The sequence below is a fragment of the Microcaecilia unicolor genome, chromosome 5, assembly GCF_901765095.1.
Source record: "Microcaecilia unicolor chromosome 5, aMicUni1.1, whole genome shotgun sequence".
In the NCBI taxonomy this organism is placed as follows: domain Eukaryota; kingdom Metazoa; phylum Chordata; class Amphibia; order Gymnophiona; family Siphonopidae; genus Microcaecilia; species Microcaecilia unicolor.
Window position 1 is genome coordinate 234,577,711 of NC_044035.1, and position 12,476 is coordinate 234,590,186.

Consider the following 12,476-nt stretch of genomic DNA (forward strand, 5'->3'; position numbering starts at 1 on the left):
AAAACTAACAGGAGGAAATATTATTTCACTCCATGAATAATGAAGCTCTGGAACTCTTTGCCAGAGGATGTGGTATCAGCGGTTTCTGTATCTGGGTTTAAAAAAGGTTTGGACAAGTTCCTGGAGGAAGAGTCCATAGCCTGCTATTGAGATAGACACGGGGAAAACCAGTGGCTACGCCCTGGATAATACTCTGATGTACAGAAATGAGTACCGTTTATATAGAAAAATAAATATAAAATTTGGGGAGGTTTTTTAGACCAGTGATCACTTTTTTTTAGCTGAGAGCTGTAATACCCACAGCAATGTAAAGTTGCAGTCTCAGTTCGATGAGGTCTTTTCCTCCTGTTATTTTTGAAAAAAATAAATCTGCATTGTTAGGTTTTTATATATAAAGCCTTTTTAAGCATTTTCATGATCACTTGTGTTATGAGGTTGTATACATATTATGTTCTGCAGAAACTCATATAGTATTACAAGCTGCTTTGTGTCTATAGGTTCCTAGCGGTGTTGAAAGACAGTCTATAAATGCATAGAAGAAATTAACAATCAATTTTTTTTAACATGAAGTCCTACCATTTGCTAGTTATCTCCTCACTATGAGATATTATCTTTTGATTTTCTACAAGTCGTCTTTACAGTAATATGCCATTAGGTGTTAATATCAGCTCTAAAGGATGAAGATTATACTGGTAAGGATAAATCCATAGTGTACAGAATACCAGGTGAGGCTCAGGTAAAATCTGAAAGGCATGCACCATCCTTCTCATGTCAAGGCGCTCAGTTAATACAGTGTGCTGGATTCTGCAGAAAGTCTGCCAGCTTCTGAGCAACCATGTCCAGCTCATGAGCATTAGCGTATTTGAACAAGTTGGTGCCTTTGATGAAGTAGTGCGTCAGGAAGTGCTGGCTTACGCACTTGTGCAGTTTCTTAACCAACCGCAGGAAGCATTTCTTGAAGTTGCGCCAGTCCTTTGAGCGTGGATACTTTTCACAGGTCCACAGCAGCAGTGTCTGAAGAAAACCAGGAAGAAAACAGTTTATATCAGAATTAAGCTATGTGTGTGGATGGAAGAAGGGCGGAGTAAGGTCAACCAAAGTCATAATCAGCAGAATCAAATAAATTATTAATGCTATCATCTAGCACAGTTGTAATAACAGCCCAATTATCACATGCCAAGAGTTTAATAGCATCCAATAATGATTTCCATAAAATAATGTCCAAACTCTTGATTTTTTTTTTCTAATGCCAACACTAATCCTTCTTTGGAAACAGACAAAATGCTAACCTGCCCTTCTTGCTCTTGGTGAAAGACAGATGGACTCCTTAGCCACCAGGTCATTAGGGATGAGTAACTCTGTGGTGGTAAGGAGTTGTATGTGATTTATGGTACTTATGAAGACACAATTATGACCTTTTTGGAACACCCTTTCTTGTACGTGCAATAATTTGCTAGATCAAAGGTGCAACACTCCACTCTTTGAAAACCAAATAAAAGGTACCACATCATTTAGTTCTCTATTCCCCCTCCCCTCCCCCAACTTTGAAAGTATGGCATCTCTCCCACTTCACTTGTCTGCTCCCCCCCACTCCCGGTTCAGCATCTTTCATTCACTTTCCTCCCTTTCTCCCCCTTGGTTCAGCATCTCTTCCTTACTTTACCCCCTCCCCCTTGGGTCTCTCACACTTGTCCTCAAGCGCCAGCACGGGCAGCAGCAATGCTGAAAACAGGCTGCATGTGACCAGTCTATGGGGGCCCTCCCTCTGACAGTCCCGCCTCTTCTGATCCTACGTCCTGTTTCTGGAGGGGCAGGACCGACAGAGGGAAGGCCCTGTGGACTGGTCACAGGCAGCCTGTTTTCAGCATTGCTGCAAATGCTGGGGATTGAAGGCGAGTTTAAAGGACGCTGGAGAAGAGGAAGGTGGTGAAGTGAGTGAGAGACGATGAACTGAGAGAAGGGGAAGGAGGGAAGTGAGTATGAGGGCAAGGAGCCAATGCTGGAGGAAAGGGTGCTTTGGCATGTGAGCTGGAGAAGGGGGGGGGGGGGGGGGAGATGCGTTTGTCACACATCTAATACATATGATTTGACATGTCTGCTAATGCTGAAAATCAGTGCTAAGCTCCTAACTTTTTCCTCTGCCCTAAATCTACCCCTATTGCCACCCACTATGTATATTCCTGAATGTAAGAATTTAGTGAAATTTTGAGTGTACAGTTATGCACTCGGTCCTAATACATTTTCAAAGAGGCCAATTTATGAGTGTAGGACTAGGCATTCTCAAGGTAGGCAGTGGCAAACAGCTCTTGAGGACCTACTTCTAATACCCAATGAGAGACATAATTATTCATTTACCTATGCAAGGCATTAAGGACCTTATTCTTTAAAGGTTATGCTCCTAAATTTACGCTCCTAAAATTATGATCCTAAATTAGGTGCATAATCTATTTTGGAGCATAGAATACGCTCGTAATTTAGGAGCATAAATTTAGGAGCATAACCTTTTTATAGAATAAGGCCCTAAGCGAGTAATTTTATAAAGTCACTCTCAGTGTGTATGCCAATATACACGCATAAAATGTTTCTTACGAAAATTACCTCGTAAATAAAAGTACAGGCCTTTAAAGATAATGGGGGTCAATATTCAACTCACTTTAACCAGCCAGAAACAGCTCATGGCTGGTTAAATCGCCTGTTTGGAGCTAACCTGTCAGTTTTAGAGGCACTTAATTGGTTAGAACTAAATTAAAAACTGGCTATTTTGGGGGCATAATCAGTACTTGGCCTGTTAAGCGCTGATATTCAGAACTTAACCAGCCAGGTTAACTGCATCAATAGGACCACATAAAAGTCAGTCCTATCTTTATGCAGTAACCCATAGCCGGTTAAGTGCTGAATATATTCTGAAATTCTTATTCTATTAATGTGAATGTCGTTGTAACATTTTGTAAGCCACATTGAGCCTGCAAATGGGTGGGAAAATGTGGGATAGAAGTGCGGCAAATAAAATAAAAAAATAAAAAATATCACACAACACAAATCCAGAAATTCAATTCTGAAGCCTGGAGGTGGCCCAACATTGAATTTCTGGGTGTAGCAGTAGCGGCAGTCAGCAAAACGTTGATCGCCACAGGCTGGATACTGGCCACAGTGCTTGTAACGATGCTTTAACTTTTTTTTTTTTTTTTTTTTAGAGAGAGAAGGTTTTTAAGCGGACTCATGCTGATGTTACTTGGGAAGTTCCTGGCATAAATCTTCTGCTGAATCCTTCTCCGTTCTCTGACCTTGCTCATTCTAATATTATTTACTCATGACCTAAATTAGTGAGTACCCCTTGCCAGTCAGGATTTCAGGATATCCACAATGAATATGCATGAAAGATTTGCCTATAATAAAGGCAGTGTATGCAAATCAAGTTCATACATATTCATGGTGGGTATTCTGAAAACCTGCCTGGCAAGGGGTACTCTAAGATTAGACTTAGGAAACACTGACTTAAGTGATCCACCATTATGATCCCATCAATTATGCTATCATCCTCTGCAATCAGTATCTTTGTGCATAGATGTCAGTCTTCCTCCTCTGCCTTCCTTTCACTTTTCTTGGTGTTTTGGGTCTTCATTCCACTACTGATAGTGTTGCTTTACTTTTTCTGTGGCTTCTTTGGGTCTTCTTCCCTCCACAGTACATAGAGGATTGCTGCATTTCCTAGCCCAGGGTTACTCAAAGTCCAGACGGAGAACCTGATTCCTATGGACTGTGGTGATGTTCCCTGGGCCCAGTCCTGCCTCTTTCCTGCTGCTCTGGAGTGAGGGAGCAGCTGACCTAGAAGCGGTCGCTGTGGGGTGCAGGGAATTGCTTCTGGCAGTGGCACAGGAATGATTTGTGCTTCATTTTTCTTAGGGTATTGCTGCAACCAGGAAGCCATGGACTCAACTGGAAAACATTAGGGCTTGAGAATTCTCTCTTGTTTTGAAGAGGGCTGCTTGTGGCACAGGGAGAGAGGACGAGGGGCTCCACAGACCGCACACTAGTGTTTAAACTTGTGGTCATGAATGGTACAGGTGCCCTTGTTGTACTTCCAACAGATGTCTTGGGGCACTGTGGAGAGTCTGCGTGTCCTGGAGGCTCAAGTAAACCGTGAGGGCAGTAAATATGCAGAATTGGTGTTGATTACGGCTTTAGACCAGGAGCTGCAGAGCTTCCATCAGCTTCAACTAATAGCATTTGATGGCAGAAACCCAATGAAGTCAGGCAACCTTAACATTTTGATAAATACTTTGGATGCAAGCCTACTGGCCTGTTTAGTCTTAGATTTGCAATAAAATGTGTAGGTAGGCCAGTTAATATTGTGGACCTTGAACAACTCGGCAGTTGAAAGGTGGACTGCTTGACAAAAGGTTTGAGTACCCCTGTCCTAGCCCCTAATTACTAACTGCCTTCAAGGATAATACTACCTAGAGCTAACCAATTTCATGCATCTCAGTAGACCTTGAGTACTGATGGTAATTCTGTCCTGTCCACTGAACCCAACAGCTATATCTTTAGGGATAATCCCCTCCACACACAAACTCACACTGAATACCAATGGCCAAACCTTTTGTTCTCATTGCCTTGGGGGTCTTCCTGCCAATACTGGTGGCTCCCCTTCCACCCCACCCCCTGTCCCAATATATAGCTTACACAATGCTCTCTGTCCTCCAATGGCTACAGCACTAAAGCTCTCTTCTTACATGTGTACCATTCAGCCCTCCTCTCACATTGCTTACTGTAAGCACCTTAAGATGATAAGATGTGATGACGGGTTTGCTTGCTGTGCACCAGATGTCCTCCTTCATCTGCCTTATAATCCGGAAGCATTTCATCCGACAGCCACCATCATCATCAATACCTTCTATCAGCACACGCTCTGCCCGCAAGAAGGATAACTGCCAGTGGTAATTAGAGCGAGCCATCAGATCAAACCCAAATGACTGCAAATTAAAATAGCAAAAATTAAAACAGAACCCAGCTGCAAAAAAGGGTGAACAGTCAGGACTATATTTTGAGAAATAAAGTGTAGGAGTTTGACTTGAGAACACATAAATGATGGAATTAATGCATGCAATTCAAAGCATACCCAAAGCTTACTCTTCTACCAACACATTGGCTTTTCTCACAGTTGTTGCCAGGTATTTGCCACCACTGCATGCAAATCTCTTTCATGAATATTCATTATGGATATCCTGAAAACCTGACTGGCTGGGATGCCTCCAGGACCAGGTTTGGTTAGGACTGGCTTAATGCATATTTCATGCCAAACTCATGACAGTTAGGCATGCTAAGGAAGGATCTGGTGAAGCTTGAAGAAAGGTCCAGCAATTGGAAACTCAGATTTAATACTAACAAATGCAGGGTCATACATTTAGGTTGCCAAAATTCAATGGAATGGTATAGTATAGGGGATGAAGTACTTCTGTGTACAAAAGAAGACCGAGACTTGGGGGCGATTGTGTCAGATGATCTCAAGGTGGCCAAACAGGTAGAAAAGGTGACAGTGAATGCCAGAAGAATGCTCGGGTACATAGGGAAAGGAATGGCCAGCAAAAGAGGTTATAGTGCCCTTGTATGTCTCTCTGGTGAGGCCCCATTTAGAATACTGTGTCCAATTCTGGAGACCACACCTACAAAAAGATACAAATAGGATTGAGTTGGTCCAGAGGGCGGCTATAAAATTGGTCAGTGGTCGCTGTTAAAAAGCATGTGGGAACAGATTTATAGACTTCAATATGTATACACTGGAATAAAGTTAGGAGAGGACAGAAACGTTTAAATGCCTCTGTGGCATTAATGTACAGGAGGTGGGCCTCTTTCAAATGAAGGAAAACTCTGGAATGAGAGGGCATAGGATGAAGTTAAGAGTTTATATGCTCAGGATTAAATCTAAGGAAATACGTTTTCACGGAAAGGGTGGTAGATGCATGGAATCACCTCCTGGTGGAGGTGGTGGAGACGAGGACTGTGTCTGAATTTAAGAAAGCATGGGACAGGCAGGTGGGATCCCTTAGGGAAAGGAGGAGATAGTGGATGCTGTGAATGGGGAGACTGGATGGGCCATTTGGCTCTTACCTACCCTCGTGTTTCTATGCTTTTAAATGCAGGTATCCTAGAACACTGCATCTAATTCCTGGGAACACCCCTTAAAGTCTCTGCGATGCTCTTTGGAAATTACAATAAAATAGCTGTTCCTAAGGGATCTAGGTAGGGAGTGAAGAATATTCCCACTTTGAAGGAGTAAATCCTTTATTCCAGGTGTGTCTTTCATAGGAAAAGAGGAACCTCATTTGAGAACCAACAGTGAATGAAATTTTTCACAGGAGTGGTGAGAAATGTGTATCAGGTGCCAAGCTGTAAGGAAAAGTGAAAAAGGGATAAGATAGAACTGCTTATATGATGCCCCAAATTAGAGGGCTAAAAGGAGCAATGATTCAAGCATTTGGAAAAAATGGTACAACCCAGCATTAAGTCCAAAGTGAGCCTAAGTCACAGGAAAGGGAGTGAAGGGATCCCAGTGAAAGTGCAGAGTCAAGGATCAGAAAATAATCTTGATTAATCTCTGCAACTTTATAACTTGGAGTTTACAATAAGGATTGGTACAATTGCAACCTGTTAAATTTTAAAAAGTTGTCAGCAAAGACTTTTGTTTGTGAACACCAGTACTTTGTGAAATGTCTCATTGGAACAGTTATCAAATGTCGTGGGCTCTGAAGGTATATTTTCCCCCTACTGGAGAATCCATACCATGGTTTGCAGGGGTCCATGAGTTTCTGACCTAGTACACTACTCGTGGTTGCCAGTCTAGAGATGTACTTGGAATTGGGTTGCATTTATACTGTATCAAATTGTCACTAATGAAGCAGCTTTATTTCTGTTGGAACATCAATCAAGTGCAAATTTTAGTCTAAGGACCATGCAGAAATGTCTTCCCTCCTATTTGGAATGACCCCAAGCAGCTGCAGTGGGCTACATTATGTCCCAGAAGCTGTGTTGCTACATGAACAATGCAGATAAAAGCCATTACATCTTTCCCATGCTACCTTGATGCATCGAGATTTCTCCTTGGATGGCCACCATTTTAAGAAGCGAGGCCAGCGTGCTTTCTTGGGCCAACAAGTTGGGATCTCCACAGTGGGAACAAGCTCCACTTCCACTTGCAGCTCAGAAGTTTCCACAATGATTTTGATCACTGGGCCAAATGTCTCTATTATACTAACTTTATCTAGAGGAGAGAGAAACCGATAAACATTTTCTAGAGAGCCTCAGTTCAATTCTTTATCCATTTCTCATACCAAAATTACCAACTACGTCTTGAGCCTCCTTCACTCTTGCACCCATTCCCCCCAAGGGTGTAGCCACAGGGTGAGACCTCAGGGGCTAGGTTTCTCCCACTTTGGGCTAAATCCCTTTCCAAAATTGCAGCATCAGTGTAATGGCTGGCAGGGATGACCATGCCCTACCAGCTGAAGAGGTCCACTGTCTGAGTCCTTGCCCGGGCTGCCTGACCAGTGCTTATGTTGGTGGCATGCTTCAGCCCACTCTTGCACATGGTTAGTTCAGTGACTGAGCATGTGTGGAATTGCCAGCATCAGTGGCTGAAGCATGCTACCAACTCTCGTGCTGCTCAGGCAACATGGGCAAGGACTGAGACAGTGGACCTCTTTGGCTGGCAGAGTTTGGGCATCCCTAGCAGCAAAAGTATGATTTAAATGGGCAGAGGGGTAAGTACTAAGAGGAAATACATAGTCGTCTCAGTCCACCCCTGGCCCCCTACCAAAATGGACTTCTGGCTAAGCCCCTGCCTTTTCCCAACAAAATCATTTACCAATTTTGAGTTGATGGAGCACAGGAGTAGTTAGATTCACCTTGTGACCTTGAGGAAGTCACTTCATGCTTCATTGCATCAAGTATAAAACTTAAATAAGCCCCCTAGGGACAGAGAAATATCTACTGTATGTAGCACGCTTTGAGCTCAGATTTTGAATGTAAGGTAATTAAATTTAAAACCCTAAAACTAACTTTCCAAACTGGAAAATCTCATTTTCTCCCCCCCCCTACCCCCAAAGAACTTAGCTTTACACAGAATCTGATGCAGATGGGTCTACCTGTTTCAAACTTATAAGTAGGACATACACAAAGATTTTATGAAACAACTTTGTCCCTTACCACACTTCTACAAAGCACTCACAGATTTTCAAAACTGTAGACAACTGATGTTCACCTAAGCATCTAACATCACACACAGTTTGGTGGATTTAGGTCCCAGAATTCCAAATAAAAATACATACACTGCCACCCACAAAGACATTCAGTAAAATCTCATAAGCCTCTTTTCCTGAGGCAAAAAATAACTATTCTGATATAAGCTAAGCACAGGGAAAGGGGTATACTCACAGATATTTTTATGACAAACAGGTCAATATTCAGTTGGCCATTGTAAGTGGTTTTTTAAACACTGACCCCACCAGCTGTTACACCCAGATAATGCTGGGCCATGTCCAGGGCACTGGCATTGAATAAATGGCTCACTGGTAATACATGGAAGTTACGAGGCTACTGCCGATACTCAGTGCTGTTCCTGCCTAGCCAACCATCTAAAGTTTGGACTGCTATTTAAGTGGTCTTACTTGGCCAGTTAGCTATCTGGGCATCACCACAGTGCCCACATAACTTCCAGGACTGCACCGGCTCTGCAAGGATGAGATTTAACCAGGCAGGAGCCTCTCCTACCTGGTTAAATCTTTTTGAATAACAGGCCCAGAATGTGTCCTTCCAGATGTGAATTTAAAAGGAGGAGTATTACTTCTATGTAATGGATGGGACTGTAGATGGTAAACTGATCCACTTTCCTTTGTTCAACTCACCTTGCACTTCATATCATACTCTTTGAATAGTAATTTGGGGTGGACTTCAGTATGACCCCTTCTTCTACATTCTGTCCCGAGCTCTACAATGATAAGGTTATTGCATGTTGACTGGGAAAATCATCCAGGTCAACCCTATTGCAGACCACATAACTTCCAGGTATTACCAGTCATCCAGAGGCACTCCCTTTAAGAAACATCCACATAACAAAATTTTAAAAATTTAATATATCATAAAATAGTTTGGACCCAACACAAAAGTTCTTTGACTGTATCTACAGAACAGCGGTATATCAAGTGTGGAAAAAACAAACATAAAAGAGAATTATGAAGAAAATAAGGCCATATTAGCAACAATATCTAGTTCTCAGTGAACCTCGAAGACATACTGAGCCAAATCGACAAGAATGATAAATCACCTGGACTGGATGGCATACACCGCAGGGTATTGAAAGAGCTCAAAACATGAAATTGCTGATCCATTGTTAGTGATCTATAACCTGTTGTTAAAATCATCTGTAGTACCTGAAGATTGGAGGGTGGCCAATGTAATGCTGATTTTTAAAAAGAGTTCCAGGGTTGATCTGGGAAATTACAGACTGGTATGCCTGACTTCAGTGCCGGGGAAAATAGTGGAAACTATTATAAAAAATAAAATTACAGAACACGTAGACAAACATGGTTTAACGGGACAGAGTCAGCATGGATTCAGCCAAAGGAGGTCTTGCCTTACCAATTTGTTTCTTTTCTTTGAAGGCGTAAATAAACATGGATAAAGGTCAGCTGGTTGATGTAATGTATCTAGACTTTCAGAAAGCTTTTGATAAAGTTCCTTATGAGAGACTCCTGAGAAAATTAAAAAGTCATGTGATAGGAGGCAATGTCTTTCTGTGGATTAGGAAGTGGTTATTGGACAGAATACAGAGGGTGGGACCCTGGAGTGTAGCCCCAGTGTCCTAGAAATCACTGGGGAATAACCTGAGAGTGGGAGTAGCCCAGAGGCAAGCAGGACCAGTGGTGTGCTGGAGCCTGCTCACGCCAGCTTGCATGAGCCATTTATTAATTTTTAAAGAATTTTAGAGCCACTTGTTAAACTTTAACAACCAGCTTCCAAAATTTGGGCTTGAGTCCCTTCTCAGCATTGTTGTCCTCCTCCTCCTCCCCTATGGCTTGTTCCAGTGGTGTAGCCTCCCCCAACAATAGTGGCCAGCCAAACGGGTTTTTGCTTCCTCAGGCTCCCTACATGCTGTCTCCCCAGTCAGGCAGCTGAGCTCTCCCTCCTTTCCTTCAGGTCCAGCCAGTTATCTCTCCTTCCTATTTCCAGCTGTAAGCCGTGGCACAGGCAACGCTGAAGACAGCTGCTTCCAGCTGCTCTGGTCTCGTCGCTGCTTCATCCCAGCTTTTCAACTTCCTGTGAATGGGACAAAGCAGCAAAACAGACCAGGGCAGACGGAAGCAACTGTCTTCAGGGAGCCTCAGAACAAAGCAACCAAACCTGTGAGCTACTTTTTTCATGTTCTTGTTCTTTATTGTTGGTACCATTTTTATTTGATCCCTCTTATATTTTCAAACATGTTGGCTTGTGCAGCATATAGATGTATACACAGAGGAAGTATAATAATGGAATACCTTTTCATAGGTAGAGTATTAATTTGCTATAAATTGTAATCAGTGTGTCATTTGGAAGTACTGGTTATAGGGATACCCTAGCACGCGTTGTATTTGTGCAGAGAGTTTTATTTTCTCCGGGTAAAGGGATACTGAAAGAGACATCATGTTATGAGAATCAGGTGCTCAACATTCAGTTTCTAACTATTTATGTATTTTACTTATGATATTTATATCCCATATTAAACATGAATTAGGTTGAAACCTGGCAGCACTTAAAATCTTTTCCTGTGCCTAGATCAAAAGAGGAAGATGGTTTGTGGGAACTTGCTCCTTTTGTTTTGTGGAATGCAGTGGTATATTATAAAAATGCACTTAATATTGTTTATTACTACTATTTATAAGAGAGACTAGGAAAAAAGGCCCGTTTCTGACACAAATAAAACGGGCGCTAGCAAGGTTTTCCTTGGAGTGTGTATGTTTGAGAGAGTGTGTGTGAGAGTGACTGTGTGAGAGAGAGAGAGTGAATGTGTGTGTGAGTGTGTGTGTGTGATAGAGAGAGAGTGAGACTGGGTGCAAGTGTGTCTGTATGCCAGGGCCCCCCCCTCCCTCCTAAGCTCAGCCTCCCCCCACCCCCTCAGTCACCTTTGTGGGCATACCTTACTGCAAGGTCCCTGCCTCATCCTGTACTCTCATCTGACAGGATTCTGTGCCAGTGGCGTAGCCAGACAGCCAGTTTTGGGTGGGCCTGAGCCCAAAGTGGGTGGGCACAAAATTTTCTCTGCTCCCCCCTACCTCCACCTCAAAATATAAATACTTTAGCTAATGAGGATCCTCAAGCTCAGTCAGCTGAAGACTTTCTCTGAAGGTGGCCAGAACTCTCTTTTACCAAGCTTGGCAGGCAGCAGCAATGACCCTAAGCCACTGATGCCAGCACCCCACACATGCTTAGCTGCGATGGCTCAAGGATGCTGTTGCCAGAGCTTGGTAGAAGGGAGTTCTGGCCGCCTTTGGAGGAGGTCCTTAGCGGGGGATGTCTGGGAATCCTCACCAGCTATACAGCAAGGGTTAGGACTGGTGTTAGACCTGCTTGGGCCCAGGTCAGAAAATAAAGGAAGGCTCCCCTCCCTGATTCCCTCTCCTCTTTGCCTCCCTTCCAATTTCCCACCTGCCATTACAAACACACCAACAGAACTTCACCAGATACAGAACAAGGGATCACAAATTAGAAATAAAAATATTTAGACAAAAATTGAAAAGGAACCCCAAGAAGTTAAACATAGCATTACTGCAACACTGGAGACATAAAACAGAGATGCATTTCCTTTTCTACAGAACACAATACAAAGACATTTGCTATGCACATTTCCAAAAGCTAACATATTCCATTTAAAACATTCAAAATAAAATGCTTTGTTTCTACCTTTGTTGTCTGGACATTTTCTTTTTCCATCTTGCTGGTTCCAATTTCTCTTTTCTGCTTTCGTCTGCTAATTCTTCTTCAAGCGGCTGCTGTCCATTTGTCTTTTCTCCTCTCTCCTGTCTGTTCCCTCACTATTCCTGCCTCTGACATAGTGATCATTCCTTTGTAGCTCTTTTCTGCCTCTCTCTCACCCTTCTTCGTCTCCTTTTTACTTTTCAACTACCTATCAAAATTCCATCTTCTTCTTCAGGGCCGTGCCTAGGGTCTCTGGCGCCCCCCTGCAGACTATCAGTTGGCGCCCCCCCCCCCCCCCCCCGGTGAAAATGATCGCTCACCACTTGCCACACTGACAGGAATTGTCAGCAATATTCTTAGAAACAAATTGCTATACATTGCAAAATAAGATAGCAGATGTAAATTCTCAAAGTGGACATATTCCAAACGCTAAAATGAAAATAAAATGATTTTTTCTACCTTTGTTGTCTGGTGACTTTCTTTTTCCGATCATGCTGGCCCAGTATCTGAGTCTGCTGCTATCTGTCCTC

General features: G+C 42.8%; 1 protein-coding gene across 1 annotated transcript in view; it reads right to left on the minus strand.

Annotated features, from left to right (window-relative positions):
* Positions 1 to 349: 349 nt before the first annotated feature.
* Positions 350 to 12,476, minus strand: part of MAB21L3 (mab-21 like 3) — a 40,290-nt gene continuing 28,163 nt past the window's right edge. The window contains exons 5-7 of the mRNA XM_030204949.1: positions 7,077 to 7,258; positions 4,779 to 4,973; positions 350 to 1,014 (exon numbers count right to left, since the gene is read on the minus strand). Of these exons, the coding sequence (XP_030060809.1) occupies positions 781 to 1,014; positions 4,779 to 4,973; positions 7,077 to 7,258 (611 nt within the window). The 3' untranslated portion in view covers positions 350 to 780. The remainder of the gene's footprint in view (positions 1,015 to 4,778; positions 4,974 to 7,076; positions 7,259 to 12,476) is intronic.